At 31.7% G+C, this 16,523-nt stretch overlaps 2 protein-coding genes across 2 annotated transcripts; one reads left to right on the top strand and one right to left on the bottom strand.

Annotated features, from left to right (window-relative positions):
- The first annotated feature begins 109 nt into the window (after nucleotides 1-109).
- LOTGIDRAFT_234094 (hypothetical protein) lies at nucleotides 110-7,183 on the top strand. The gene is made up of 11 exons (XM_009061210.1): nucleotides 110-132; nucleotides 1,173-1,193; nucleotides 1,385-1,529; nucleotides 1,759-1,906; nucleotides 2,489-2,672; nucleotides 2,911-3,934; nucleotides 4,382-4,436; nucleotides 4,663-4,702; nucleotides 5,104-5,134; nucleotides 5,354-5,400; nucleotides 5,834-7,183. Exons 3-11 carry the CDS (start codon nucleotides 1,454-1,456, stop codon nucleotides 6,941-6,943), a joined length of 2,715 nt encoding a protein of 904 aa, XP_009059458.1. The 5' UTR covers nucleotides 110-132; nucleotides 1,173-1,193; nucleotides 1,385-1,453; the 3' UTR covers nucleotides 6,944-7,183.
- A 2,411-nt stretch (nucleotides 7,184-9,594) lies between these two features.
- Nucleotides 9,595-15,408, bottom strand: LOTGIDRAFT_124274 (hypothetical protein; the record flags this gene model as incomplete). Its single annotated transcript, XM_009061209.1, has 8 exons — nucleotides 9,595-9,830; nucleotides 11,702-11,854; nucleotides 12,090-12,337; nucleotides 12,522-12,636; nucleotides 12,802-12,965; nucleotides 13,909-14,023; nucleotides 14,539-14,750; nucleotides 15,245-15,408. Coding segments are annotated over 8 exons (1,407 nt in total), but the record flags the coding sequence as incomplete, so codon positions are not given.
- Between the last annotated feature and the right edge of the window lie 1,115 nt (nucleotides 15,409-16,523).

The following is a 16,523-nucleotide window of genomic DNA, read 5'->3' as shown; positions in this document are numbered from 1 at the left end:
TATCAAAAAATTAGAAGAAATCCTTGAGAATAATTTTCACATGTCAAATTTCTGCGCCATCTTGGATGTAAACACACGTGAGTTCACGAGACTTTGACCTTTGGAAAATCGAGACATGATTTCGTCTGCTTGGTAAAGATCTGTAAACATTGAAACATTGAGACATAATTCCTAACCTAAGCTAAGATGTTATGCAGATCTGCTGGGTTTTTTAGCTTAGATACATGGGCGAGGGCCGAAATAACTTGACTAGCTTAAATCTACATCGAAACATCTAACTCTATTCCATTTCCAGCCTCTGGTAGCTATTTTGACAGGTTGTCTGTTGGCTGGTGTAGAGAGAGACAGAAAAAAATTAAAAAGAGGCCTTGTTTTGTGGAAATTTTCCGCACCTTCGCTTGGGAGGTTTATTGATTGAAATCGGATCCGCAAAACCCCGATAAATTCGGAAAGATGGTTATTTTTGTATTTCATTCATACCATCATTCATTATCCATCTAATTTAGTAATTATGTCAAGTCTGTGGTTCCATCAAATTTGTTTCAACTAGGCTAGCCGTCATTTAAGTTTAAGAATGTGTGTGCAACCAAAAGAGTCACAGGGTCATGTGATCCCAACAAAATGCAAGCGTCTGTGATCCCAAAACTCTTACATAAGAGTAATGTTTTAAAAATAATAAACATAATAAAAATCCACATAATACAGGGCCTAGCTTTCCTGACTCTACTCCAGAAGACAACTGTAAAATCTTGACTCTCTTTCTTTGTGAGTGCTCAACTCTTAGTTTGGCTTCTAATTGTAGCAATATCATCAGATATTTTTATACGCCCACATAAAGTTATTGCCCTTGTTCTTGAAAACCCGTAGGGAGCCGCGGTGGCTCAGTGAGTTAGACACTTGCTCGCTAACCTGAAGGTCCAGGGTTCAATCCCGGCATAGGTCGAGATAATACCTTCAGTTTTTTCAACCCGGTTTTCCCCTGTCAGTGAGGCAGGTACGAGGGGCTGACATGGAAAAAGTGCCTAGTCGTTCGGATGGGACAATAAACCGAGGCCCCGTACAAAGTGTACAAGAATATCTGATATTAATTGTTAGTTATTGATAAAAGACTAAGATCTGAGAGCAGAATAATGAACTGGATTGGTGGTGCCCGTCAAAGAGTCTCATTACAGGGTGAAAAGAAACTTCAGAAGGTAGACATGATTACTGAATTAACTTCTCAAATAACCAATGTAAGCAATTTTGGAGCTTATTGACTTCAATAAACTTAAATCAAGATCTTATCATGGTTTACTTCTACATTTTTCAAATGTCAATTCAACTTTTGAGTTCCTGTAGCCTACCAAAAAATAGCTGTTACCAAAAAATAATTTTTCATTTTCAGGAATTTTTTGAAAGACAGAAATTAAAGAAACACAATCCTCATGATTTAGCATATGGAAGAAAAAAATCAATGAATCGAATAATCAGTCAGGACATAGCTGCTCTTCAAACAGTTAATAGATTCTCCCCCAACTTTTCTTGTTTAGGTTTGTTTTTCATATACTTTGGAATGGGAAAGTAGCCAAACCAGGTAAGTGATTAACAATTAATGCTGAGAGAACCTAAACACTTGAAAATACTTTTTAGAGACGAACATTCTTTGTTGCTTCCAGCTTCAATAGTGGATGTAGATAAGTGAAGCATTTCCAGATAACTTATAAGATATTTATTCTTAAAAAGTTATCTATTATAATCTCATTGTCCATTTGATTTTAGGAGTAGATGAAGGTCAAGTTAAAAAGGTTGATTTAAAAGGTTATAGGTCTACCGTGGTTAAAGGAAATAGAGTACAAGAAGTTGATTTACCTCATTCCCCTATAGCCATACCATCTTCTCTTCAACTGACTGATTCCACTAGTACTAAGTAAGACTCTAAATTCTACAATTAATTTGTCAAATCAGAAAAATAAATATTGGACTAAAAAACGAAGACAAGGCACTGTATGATATAGACTTATAGACTATAAGCTTACATTTAGAAAAATTTTTGACAGAAAATCCAACTACTCTTTGACTACATTTAGATTTGAATTGAATTTTTTCTCTCATCTCATAAATATTCAAAATAAAATTTTCAACTTTTTACCATTTGTCCATAGAAATATAAGGTTCAGTATTTTTACTTTTAAACTAGACACACTTCCCTCCCCTCAAGTGAAAATGACATACTTTTTAGACTGAAAATTTGCTTCTGTAAAATCACTTTTACAATTGATATTTTTTTAAGTGGTTAACATTTTTATCATCCCAAAGGCAATCTAAGACTCTCAGTAGGAATTCTGTGTCTATATTTCAATTCATACGAAAATTCAGAAAACAGTGTAGTAAGAGAATAGATGTGTTATCGCTTCAATTTTGGCAGTATTTCTCCCATTTAACATTGCATACCAGTAATGTTTACATTAACCACAAAGTTTCAGAAAACAAAAACTTATTGAATTTTTAGAGCTGAAAATCCAAAATGGAAAGATATTTTTATAGAAAAAACAGAGAAACATGAACCAAAATCTTTGTTTTCATATCATGTAAAACAGAATGAGGTGCCTGTTAAGAAGAGACCCCAAACATGTCTAAGTGAATATAACTCAACAGTTGTTCCAAATGTTTCTAACAAAAAGATGAAATTACCTGTAAGTTTTCTTGTTATTTGAAATTTCTTTTATTTTATTTATTTCTTTTCATGGCATGGCATTCAAAAATATGAATAGCTCCTTGTCCAATAGATCTTATTTATACATTTTAAAACATAAAGCATTTAATATCAATGTTTTTATTTTTGTATAGAGAAGTGCAATAGGTCCTCAGTTTTAAAGCAATTTTAAGTCCAATTTGTTGTTTCACCAACTGATATCTTTAACTTTTCTTCAGATTGATGATTGGGGACTCAGCTCCCAAATTGTTGAAAGAAAAGATACAACAGACAAAGATATGTTCCATTCATCTGCTCAAGTGAACAATCCTTGGGCTAGTGAAGATTTCCAGATCACTCCTCTAAATGAATATGATGTCAAATACGAAGATATGATTCCATGGAAAGTCAATGGTGATTTCAATAAAAAGTCTTTGAAAGAGGACATAAATCCCAAACCATGGATTCAGGAGAATTTTAAATCCTTAAAACCAAGTTATAAGACATCATATGATAACAATTTCCCCAAATTATCTCCTGAAATTTGTCATACTAAAAAACACCATTCAAGCCGTTTTAATCCGATAAAACCTCCAGATTTATACCTTGAAGAGAAATTTTCCAGAAATTCTCAAAAAGCATATAAGAATAAATCAAGGGAAGAATTAAAGAATCATATGAATCAATATTCAAAATTGGACTCTTTTGATGGTGACTATTCATTTCATGCTTTTAAAAAGCCAAAACACCACAACAATTGGGATCAAATCATGTTCTCAAATCCTCACATGAATTCAGTAAAATATTATGAATCTTATTCAACTTCATCTTATTATGAACCAGATAGTGAAAGTACTCCTGTGAATAAACTTACACACAATAAAAGAACAGGAAGTCATTCAACTTTAGAAGAAATTAAAAGTAATTTTATAAGAAATCATGGTAATATGAACAGTTTGTTAGATAATCATCACTATAAAATGCCACCAAGAATAGGAAATATTCCAGTTGAATCTCCCTTGTTTCGATTTCATCCAAGAAATTACCATGAAAAGAACCAAATTGCTAATGGAGATGAAACACCCATCTGTGAAAACCCTCCCCATTTATTTAACAATCATCATAATGTCAGAAAGTCTCTTACTCCTCTTTTTGACTCAACTCAACAAATGGCTGCTTTAACACCAAATGAACTATCTTTTGTTAAAATGCTGAGCCAAGACCAAAAAGTTATGACCTCTTTTGATGAAGAATCCAACATAGGTAATGTTTTTTTCTTATCATTAAAGAGGTTTGGCATTTTTTTAACCAATCGTACCCTAGTCTCAGAAACAGGAATTTTTAAGCAAAGCCAATCAGTAATAGTGTTCAGATCTCACCATTCAAATCCATGTGTGTCTAGAATTATCCACGTTTGAAATACTGCCTTATATAGAAAATACATCTATAGAAACAGGAAAAGAAATTCCTGATGTTGAGATATTTTTGAAGGAATTAGGCAAATTTCATACATTTCTAGTACTTCTGAAGACTATTTATATATATTCAAAACTGCAAAATGGAGCATCTGTCCCTTTACACATTTTAAACAGATTCTGATGAGACATTACAATCTATGCTAAACATATGACATAAAGTCAGCAATACCATGAATTCTAATGTTGATTTTTAAAGAATTTAGTGGTATCATAGTTTTATTGTTTTTTGTAGGTTTAAGAGATGGTGGAACGCCATACTTTAGAGAAAAAAGTAAGAAGAGGAAAAGGTAGTTTTTCAATATCAATATTTGTTATAATACGTATTTGCATTTACATCAGTCAGTCAATACCCGCACTGAAATTTACATAACATAGCTCTTTGATAACTAGTTCACAGAAAAAGACATTAAAATTTTAAAAATTTCAAATTAATTAGCATGATATTGAAATCAGTTATAATTAACTTTCATCTTTCTTACATTATAAATTTTAACATCCTCATGTATTTTGCAGTGCTGATAAATCAAAAGAAATGACAGAAGTTTTAGCTGAAGTAAGTTGAATTCTATACAATATTAAATGAACATTTTACAAGTTTTGGTATATGTTTTGGTACCGAGGTGTAAGATTTTCCTTCTTTGTACAACTCCGAAAGTTAAGCCTAATTTGGTTTTTAACATGGTGAAAATTCTAAGAAACTAGTGTCGGAGCAACTCCTATAAAATGTGACATTTTATGTATGGCCTAAATATGCTCATATCCCTCCCAAATATCACGTCCATGGAATGGACAAGACCAGATTTGTCAGGTTATATCTGATACGTAATTATCACCTTCTTGAAATTAAACATTGATTTTACATGATTTACAATGAAAATATTGATTTGCACCATACACATAGCTCTTCTTGAGATTTGATATTATAAAGTTTGAAAGATCTTTAATCTTTTACAGCTTAGTCAATTACAGCATGAAAATGATAAAGGTAAACTATTCAACTTATCATAAAAGATTTAAATTGCATTAGCATGATCACACGGTTACAGATTGTAAACAATTGAATGTCATGACTTTATGGAAAAGGATACAACAGAATACAGAATATTATTTATTTTTATGAAAAACATTGGAAAGGTTTATTTTGCAATTAGGCCTCAAATTATATTAGTCTTTCAGACATTGATATTTCTATCATCTTTTTCAGATAATATGCAAAGTGTATCCCCTGTTTCTCAGACACAGACAACAATGGTAATGTTCTTATTACTTGAATGAAATATTTGTTTTTTATAATGTGGACATATATTGTTCTCACACATGTCTCTCTGCCTGCCCAGAATTGGCTTGCAAATGGGATAGAGGCTAAAGTTTTGATTTGTTTTTTGGTGAAACTTGCTATGAATTTGTATTTTGGTGAAATTTTAGAAGAGTTTGATATTTACGGAGCCCCTTAAGCGCAATTTTCATCACTTTTTATTATTAATTCGTTGAAACGAAATAATTAACCCATCTTTTTATTTCGTTTAAACAAAATGATAAATAAATATGTTTACAATTGCGCCTTAGGGGCTCCGTAGATATTTAAAAAATATAATTTTCAGAATATACAGTTTTTACAAATTTAATAAAGGAAGGAAGATGATGCCTTAGATTAATTTACTTTATTGATAAACTTATCTTTCAGGATTCACCAAATTTGAGTGAAAGTGTCCATAGAACAATGGAAACTGAAGTTCATGTTGAAAAGAAACCTTTAAATAAAACCATCTCTAAATCAGATACTCCAACATCCAATGGAGATTTATTAGATACTAACCATGCTCCTATTTTTAATGACAATTTGCCAGAATACAATCATGCTCAATGTACATCCAAAGAAAATTTGTCCAAAAACAACAGTACTAGCACATCTAAAGAAGATTTGTTTGATAATAACATTACCTGCATAACTAATACAGATTTTCTAGATAAAAACAATACCTGCATATCTAAAGAAGACTTTTCAGAACATAAGCAAGTTCCTTCTACATCAGCAGTAGATTTATCAGTGAGTAGACAAATCAGTGATAAAACTTTGTGCCATTCACCAATCCTGATACCAGATTCTTTTGAAACTCAAGCTGCCACAAAAAGATTAAACAGAAGTTTTGAAGATGGCAATCCAGAATCTTTTAATTTACAAGTTGACACTAAAAAAGCTCATGTGCACAAATTGGATCATATAGCAAACAATATTGATGTGCTTACACCGAATGACTTTTGCACATCGGATCAAACCTTAGAACCTTTCTCTTCAGTACATAACGACGGAACAAATACAGCAATTTCTTTAAGACAGAAGGAGAACACCGTACAGCTTGATGTTCATGTGGACATGACTAGAGATCTGGAATCTGAAGCATCATCAGTTGATCCAACAACATCATGTCATCTACTTCTCCAGTCTGGTGATGTCCTGCACAGGCTAAGAGTTGATCAGGCAACCCAAACTGATGTTTTAACCAAGGAAGTAGCCTTGTCACCGATATTTAAAAAATATAGTAGTATCAGTGTAAGTACACAATGGCAATCTCTGGAGTTTTATAGTCCGAAGTTCACTCAAGGGTGTGTGGAACTTTGTGAAGATGAGACTAATGGGACACAACTCCACACTCATTGTAATGTGAAAGACATAGAAAAATTCTCAACTGAATACCTGACATCAACACAAGACTCTCTCATGGATAATTCTGATTCTTCTCAAACTCAAAGCTTTTATTCATTGAGATCTCGCCAGAAATGTCTTCAATCATAATTAATCTTAACAGACACACCAAAGAACATTTCTATTCATGTGAGCACGGTGTCCTCAACTACATAGAACATTTATTTGAATAAGATTTCTTGGATAATAGAGATTTGGAATATGACACCCCAACTTTATGTGTTTTTTTCCTTACTGTTTGTCCATAAATTTTGTATTCTGTTGTTTCATAGTATTTATTGTATTATTCTTTGTTAATTTTCTGCATAAAATAGATTTATTTATATTTGGAACTTTCTTTGTTGTGTCTCAAGGAGTATTATTTCACTGGACTATTTTGAAAGTTCTAGAGTAATATGTTATGTTAAGATGGTTTATCAATGCATTTATCGAAATGTATAATATCCTATTTTTATGTGCCGACATCTCTCTATGTGGACGTATATTGTCAACACCCCTGTCCGTCCGTCAATATTTGCTTGTAAACGCTCTAAATTTTTTGATGGAATCAAATGAAATTCAGTATGTGTATACATATTCATAAAACGAAGATCAATTTCGAATTTGATCTATTTTCGACCGTTAGAAGCAGATTTATTGCCCTTGACCCAAAATCTTGAATATGCTATTACTCTCTTAGTTTTCAACGATTTTGATGAAACTTAAAATGGATGTTATTGGACCTAAATCGAAAGGTTTGAGAAAGTTTAATTTACTTCTGATTAAATTTAAGGCTTTTTCAAGAATTAGGCCTCTTACGTCAGTTTTGAAGAGTTATCACCCTTTAACCTCTATACAGTAAGTGCTTTTATCAACATCAATGGCTTGTAAACACTCTAAAAACTAGAGTGTTTGAAGGAATCAAATGAAATTCGGTACGTGCATATATATTTATGAAACGAAGGTCCGTCTGTCGTTCAACATTTGCTTGTCAAATGGAATTCGGTATGTGTATACATATTCATAAAACGAAGATCAAGGTCGAATTTGAGCTATTTTCGACCGTTAGAAGTAGAGTTGTTGCCCTTGCCCCAAACTCTTGTATATTTACCATCCGCATGCCGTGTTGGGCGTATATGGCTGTGGTCCACTATCTTACCAATTTACTCTAAAGTTTAAAGGGTTTTTGTAGCATATAAAAACTTTTTTGATACCAACTTTCTTAGTGAATATATGAAATATTATCTATGATAATATATAAAGGACTGATGTAAAATCCAAATATTTGATTCAGCCTTATGTGACTTGCAAATAAATAATGCATATGCAGACAAATATTTTAACTTTTTTCCATAGATAGATTGAAATAGTGAGAATAAACAGAGATTACATGAATAATATATTTATATATAGTATCTATACAATAATTATTTGAGCACAATCAACAAATAACAACAATATAATATAATAACAATAAGGTTTTCCACTGTTAAAATAGAGCTCAATGCATTAATTGGTCCAGCAGTTGAGAAATATCAAAATAAAACCGGATAAATGTCGAAAAATTGTTACTCAGAATTCCTCTTTCAGACTCTTTCAGTCTATTTCTCAGTCGTATTCTCATTTGTAATGAATTTGTAATAGCTATAAGCTTTAATAATTGGATGCTCTAAAAAACACACCTTTGAAATATAATCAGATTTTGTTTTGATATTTCCAATATGCGATATATTTCAATAAATACTCTGTTTATTTAATATTTACAACATTTAAAGCAACATGGACATAATGATATATTATTATGACATATCTACATCATATGAAGTGCATAACTATATTTAACTACAGTACTAGTATTTCTGAAACAGAACAAAAATTTCTTGGCTGCAGTATACATGTAGCATATTTATATGATAATTAAATTCGGCTCAATATTGTAATATGATAATGCAAATTATGCATAAATAATACTCATTTAAGATTAAGAACTGAAGAAGTGATCTTCAGTAAGGATTAACGTTTGTTGTAGACACCATGTCTCTGAAGATTTGTTTCATGTCTATAAACATTTATAGCATCAAACTAAAAGCAGCAACTAATAAATACTCTTGAGATAAAAGACTTTTGGCTCTATCACACTATTGATATTCATGATTTCAACACATCATTACTATTTATATTTACATTGCAAACTTTTCAAGTATTGCATAATTTTGTGAATATATCAAGAAATATTTGGACAATTCAATTACGATACACCATTTTACGTTTTGACAGCTTTTTTGCTGTTATATAAGATGATGGGTCTACATTAAAACCACTGATACCTTCAGTTGTCTGTCATTCAGTTCAAAGTTCAAAACAGTTTTAACACAAACATTTGTCTTGTTAAGATCCACCTATTGAAATTGCAAGCCAAGATTGAAAACAAAGCAGCTGTTGCAGGAGAAATGCTTTATATTCAAATTGCCTTACTTGCCTTCTGTAAAATATTTTATATTACTTAATATACTTTTTCATTAGTGTTTACCTAAAGATTATTATACACATCTATTTATGAATTGGATATATAACCAAACTTTTGTTTTGGTGTTTTGGAAACTGATTTTTTATAAACCATCACAATTGGATCACTTCCACCAGATCATTTTTAGTAATACCAATATTTGTATCTTGCATCTCGCTACTACCAATATTTCCTGATATACTCACTTTAGTTTTGATTAGTCACCATAACACAATCACTATTAACCACTAGACCATCATTCTGGTGAGTCCAGTTCTGATTCACGACCATCACGATTTAATCCCCGTATATGAACATATTGTATAGTTTTTGTATTGAAGCTTGCTGGTTGTTGAACAGTGGCACCACTAAACCATGATCCAGCAAATAATCCTTCCACCTCTTCCAAACTCCTTCCCTTTGTTTCTGGTAGAATTATCGATAAAATTATAGCTCCACCAAATGCTAGGCAAGCATATAACCAGAATGTCCCTGAAATAATATTACAAAGTTTTGTAGCTTAATGAATGTGTCTAATCCATATGAATCATGGGTCAGGAACTCGCTTTCATTTACTAGTAAAGATGTTTACTTTTTATGTCACCCCTGTGCATCGGTCCGTCCGTCAACATATCTTGTAGAGACTACTGTTTTCATTTGATTGTAATGAAACTTGGTGTGAGCATTGATGATTTTTCCAGAAACGTTTTTTGAGTTATTGCCCTTGACTAAGTAAAATTGCGTCAAAATTTTGTTTTGGGCACAATAGAAGCTACAATTTTCAATGGATTTTGATTGATAAGACGGTGGTCAAGTTCAAATTTGACAATTTTTCTCAGTTTAGTTATTACCCTTGACATCAAATTTGACTCGTACGATTGGGGCTACAGTTTTTATTGGATCTTGATGAAACTTGGTATGCATATATATTAATGAGAGTAAAGTTCAAATTTGTCTATGTTAGTTAGTTAGGGTGAATTTGATGATACGTTATTATACATCTTTGAAAATTTCAGACACGAGAGCCACAGGAGGAGTGTGATAATTCAATGCTTCTGGGTTATTGCTATTGATTTAAAAAGATTTGTGGAAAAGAAAAACTCAGCATAACTGACCCTAAATTAATGTGGTATTCAGGGTTTTTGAACTACAATGCATAATGAAAATCTTCAATATGAGAAATTTGGTATTGTTATGCAGATCTATAATAAATTTTGGTCAATAAAGGTTCAGTTATAATCTCTGACAGCTGCCATTGGGCGTATGTTACCTTGCCTGGCAAGCTATCTTTTGTTTCTGTACACAATACTTTTGGAACACAAACTGAAGCAAAGGTGATGCATGACATGCTTATATATTGACTAATTATTTACCACATTACTTTTTTATATGCCCACATCTCTCTATGTGGACGTGTATTGTCGGCACCCCTGTTCGTCCTTCCGTTGGTTGGTCCATCCGTCCGTCAACATTTGCTTGTAAACGCTATAAAAACTAGATTTTTTGATGGAATCAAATGAAATGCGGTATATGTATACATATTCATAAAACGAAGATCAAGTTCGAATTAAAGCTATTTTCGACCATTAGAAGCAGAGTTATTGCCCTTGACCCAAAATCTTGAATATGCTATTACTCTCTTAGTTTTCAACTGATTTTGATGAAACTTAAAATGGATGTTATTGGACCTAAATCGAAAGGTTTGAGAAAGTTCTGATCAAATTTAAGGCTTTTTCAAGATTTAGGCCTCTCATGTCAGTTTTGAGGAGTTATCGCCCTTTAACCTCTATTCAGTAAGTGCTTCTATCAACATCAATTGCTCGTAAACACTCTACAAACTAGAGTGTTTGAAGAAATCAAATGAAATTCGGTATGTGAATACATATTCAAATCCAAAATCTTGAATATTTACCATCCGCATGCCATGGTGTGGCTGTGGTCCACTCTCTTATTCCTACATTTTGATCAATGTTCATGTAACATGTATCACACTAGATTTTATCAAGTTTCATCTTTGTGTTTATTAAACAACTTTAACAGAAGGTTAATTTAACCTTGTGTCACATCCTGTACTTGTTCCATTTCGACTACCTAATTACACTTTCATTTGTTGAATCAAATAAATTGATTTGATTTTCAATCAGAATAACATATCAGTTGTGTTCTTTAAATGAACTTTTTACACGATACTTTAACATAACTGAATCAGCTTGTAAAACTACAACACAATTGGAAGACTATTTCAGTGTGCTAGATCATATTTCCTTTGGCTAAGCTAGATCATCTGAAGGAGGTTTACCATCTACATAGGCTCTCAGTATGATTTTAGAGGTGGCCACTCAAATTCATCTTTTAAAACCTACCATATCTCGTTAAAGTTTCTGTTAAACTTATAAAAGACATAGATACAGCCAAATTAAAAACCCAATTCATAAAAGTTGATACAGAGTTACCAGTACTTCTTGCCCAAAGAGGATATATCTCTGAATTAATTGTCCATGGCATAGGACCCATGCCTGAAAACAAATACAACATATAATATTTACTAAAAAAATTGTGCGGTAATCAGAGTATCATAGTTTACAAGATATAATAGTATAAATTTGTTTCACTTTTGTACACTTTAAATAGTTTAATATTGATTTGCCAGATTTTTCAATTATATTTTATTTGAAAATGATCAAGTATAGCTAACTCGTCAGTGTCATTATATGAACTTGAGCTCAAAATTGAATTGAATATGATGTATACCTGGAGCAAAGGAGATCAGATACAGGACAAGTCCAACCATGGGCATCCAAGAATAAGGTGTAGGACAATAATCATAAGCCCATGTTAAGAGACCAGGTAGGTGTTGTGATGACATGTTACATCTTCCACTAGTTGAAAGCCAGGGATTATCATAATCAGTTGGTAAACAAGATGAATTGACTGCAGCATCTTCAGTATCAATGTAACAAAATCCACAGGTTAAATCTCTTCTACAGTCATTACACCATCTGAAATCAACAATTAGCAATAAGGTACCTTTTCTAGTTTGAGTAGCAATCAAATTGAAGGTTATCCCCAGCAAACAGTAGGCTTATGAATCCTGTACTCTTGTTGAATTTGCATATAAACAGTATCAAAAGACTTGTGGTAAAAAAATTGTATGATGAAATATATGGAGATATACTAACTAACCTATACTGAGCACAATGTGTATCAGATGCAGATTTTTCCACCCAATTGACTTCTGGTGTATTTAATGATGAAAGATGGAATCCTACAGCTAACCATGCTAAACTGATAATGGCACCTGTAAATATATAAACCTGATGTTTCATAAATTGAATCTTAATACCTTGAACTGAAAAAAAAATTAAAACAAAAATACTACATACCGAAAATGAAAAAAATCTGATAAAAACTAAAATCTGTACAGTGAGCAAAGATGGTAAACTCCAAATTCTATCCAACTTACCCATGAGGCTTCCCAAAGTTAAAGGACGACGACCAATTTTTTCGACTAGATATAAACCCAGGACAGTAAATATAAAGTTAATTGCTGCTGTAACAGCTGACAACCAGATAGCAGATTCATCTGATTTGACCCCAGACATTCTAATAATGGTGGCAGAATAATACCTGAAAAGATGCGAAGCAAAGCGTTGGAATTCATATTTATATTAGTGAGATATTTTTAGAATTGCTGCTCTGTTATTATAAATGTTGATAAATTGAGCCATTTATCAATAGCACTTAAATCGAAATCAGAAAACCAAATTTTGATTTCTCGTACCTCCATTATGGATGGTAGAAAGCTATCATTACACATCTATTGTAAAGTAAATTGGCAATACTTGTTGAAGACACCATTCCAATCTTTATGAGAAATCAAATGTCCTATTTATAGGCTACAGAGTCATTCAGAGATATTTTAGATGAAATTTGAAATCAATATAGCTAATTTGGGACTATCACATTTCCTAAACCTTTCAAAGTCAATTAGTTCATGTCCGTCAAGTTTTGTAACTGAGAGTTTGTCTGGTTCAACTGGTACTGTTAGCTGATCAATCAGGACATAGTAATCAGTCTGTTAACTATAATTTAAAGATATTTCTCCAGGGAAATATAAACCAAGGTCAAACAATGTTTTTAGTGAAGTATAATTTAAAAAAATGCTCATCAATCTCAATAACTAGAACAATGACAACTTCTTTTACAGATGACAATTCCCTTTACTATTGTAGTTTACTATAACATGCTATCTTCTCATTTATAATGATATAATGTCATACTGAAACACATTTTGAAACTTGTTAGTTTGTTAATTCTGTATACCTCTTATTTCCTCGAAGCTTAACCTAAGATGATTTCTAGTCATCTGATTGATCAATGATTAAAACTGATTTAAACTTAAGTCTATCATCCAATCAGATTACAGTATTAAGTTGTCAAAAATAAACCCATGATATGTAAATAAATTTTTACATGCATCATTGGTTCATATCAAATTTATTACAAGGACTTACAAATTCTGATTGTCATCAAGATGATTATGTAAAAGTATGGAATACTGAATACTTACATAACGGTATTAATACCAGCTACTTGTTGTATGATTTGTAAACTACAACCAACCAATAAAGCTCTTCGTATTGTAGATGATAACAACATTTGTAATATTATTGGTTTATTACTTGCTGAAATATTTATGATTATATTTGTAGAATAAGAAAGGACTGAAATCTAGATAGTATTCACCAACAAATATATGTAAACAATCATGTAAAGTTTGTGAGTCAATGAGCAATAATAATGAACCTGTACAATTACCAGTACACATTGCATGGTGTAATACATAAATTCTGAAGAAACTGATAGATCCCCTATGATATTTATTTAGTGGAAGTATTTTCCCAACTTCCAAAACAAGAAATCATTTTCTGTTGTAACCTGCAGAGTTTATATACTGATAGAGATCTGATATCATTAATAACACCAGGATAATGTAAATTTCACATCATCTTAGTGTATACTCAGAATGTTTCCAAATCCGATATGGCTTCTTCAAAGAATTTCAGCGCCAATGTGAAAAACAGTGTTTTCTATGTTTTGTCATAGTTTTTTTTTCAACGTAATCCACCAATTGATTTAATTATTCATTTCATCAACACAGTGTGTTGTATTTTGAAATAATGTTCAATAAAAATCATACCTCTAGAATCCTCCTGCTGCTGTGTTTCAATACAACTCTGTTTAATACTTTCAAATTCATCTTCAATATCTAATTGCCCTCTCATAGACTGTAACACCCTCCTAGCCTTCTCATCTCTTCCTTCACTAATTAACCAACGTGGAGACTCAGGCATAAACAGAAACCCAATAAACTGCACTAAAGAGGGCACACTTCCTAGACCCAACATATACCTTGAAAATAACAGAAGGGAACAGTTATTGACATGTGACATTGTGACAGTATAAGGTAAAATAATATGTAATATTTTTAGGCATGTCTCAATATGAAAATTAATTATAATGCCTTAATTCATCAAAAGAAAACTATTTTTTAAAACAAAGTTCAGTATTGAATGTTCTGGTGAAGTTTCTCACTGGATGCCGTTATATACTTTTCTTTCTAAATCAATACAGAAAACAGAATCAACTTTATGAAACTTTAACTTTAATGGATGCAAATATTTAGAATTGTTAGAACTATTTTGAAATTGAATCAAGTTGCAGATCTGATTATAAAAAGAGCAATATTTTTGACCATTAACGTTCACATTGTCATTAACTAATTTTTCTAAAAAATACATAAGGCCTACATAGAGCAGGAAACTGAAGTAAGACAATGTTCTGATCATAATTTCCATCTGACAAAATACAGAGTTAAGATCATGGTCTTTAAAAAAAAAACTCACCTCCAACCATTTTCTGCATCAGAACCAAAAATACCAGATACAACATTAGCAACAAACTGTCCAAAGGCTACCATTGCAATATTGGTGGATACCAACATTCCTCTTGCATAAACTGGGGAACATTCTGCTAAGTACATAGGTATCGTTGTAGAAACCAAACCTATAAGTAAAAAAAATTACTTTATGAACATTTCTCTGATACCAAACAATTAAAGAGTTATTCAGTTTTTATCTCTTGAGAAAAAATTACTACAATTTAAAGCTATAAGTAAAATATGTAATACAGATATAGGTGCCATAGTTGATTTAAGGTTAAATTTAAGAAATGTCCTCTGGCTATTTTCTTGGTCACTTGTTATTATCAGAATTTCACATTCCTAAAAAAAGGCAATTTTGAGAATTTCAGGAATGCACTTCAATTTCCTTAAATTGAATATGTTGTGTTGTAAAAAGGTTTTGATGTTTTAATTTGTATAATGATAATGGATGAATCTAGTTAAACAGGAATAACAAACTCATTAGACTCCCAATGACAATAGTTATCAGCTTTCATGTCATTTATCTGTTAAGAAAGAATGTATCCATTAGATCAAACTACATTGAAACCTAATATAAAAAAAACACTATTTTTCCATTTGACTCAATTTAATGATAACTTAGCAATAGATTTTAAGATAAGTGCTCTTTGAAGCTTTAAATACTTGGAATTTCATTTCCTTCCACTCCCACAATACTGTTAACTAGAGAAAATGCACTTGACTTTTTCCTTTTTATTTGTTGTGAAATGCACTAATAAGAAGGGTCATGTTCATTATAACCTAGTCAATAAAACATTTCATCAAAGAATTAAAATTATTGTCATCCTGATAACTATTTCATGAAAATCAAGATCTTTGTCTCTGAAATTCCAATAACTCAACAGATATGAAAGAAAACAAACAACCATTTTTTTATACAAGGATACAACTTAGGTTCACAGAGATCCTTTTTAACTGCTAGTCTTTGGCCAAACTTCTTGGCATTGATCTTTCCTAGATTATCTGTACCTATTTACAGCAGGGTTGACTTTAATATAAGGAAAGATGACTTCATACACCTACTGAAATTAGAGCCCAGGAATCGCCATTTGTTTGGTTTTACCAAGCAAATGATATAATTCAAATGCTCTAACTTACTGTGCTATAACCTGTCATGAAATTTACATAATTAGACCCATGGATAGTGGTGATACGAAAAAAAGAAATTTGGAAAGCAAATAGAAAGAATTAAGCTATTTTGA

Source organism: Lottia gigantea (genome assembly GCF_000327385.1).
Source record: "Lottia gigantea unplaced genomic scaffold LOTGIsca_46, whole genome shotgun sequence".
Classification (NCBI taxonomy): Eukaryota; Metazoa; Mollusca; class Gastropoda; family Lottiidae; genus Lottia; species Lottia gigantea.
Note: the sequence above shows the minus strand (reverse complement) of the source record. Positions and strands in the feature narration are given on the sequence as shown.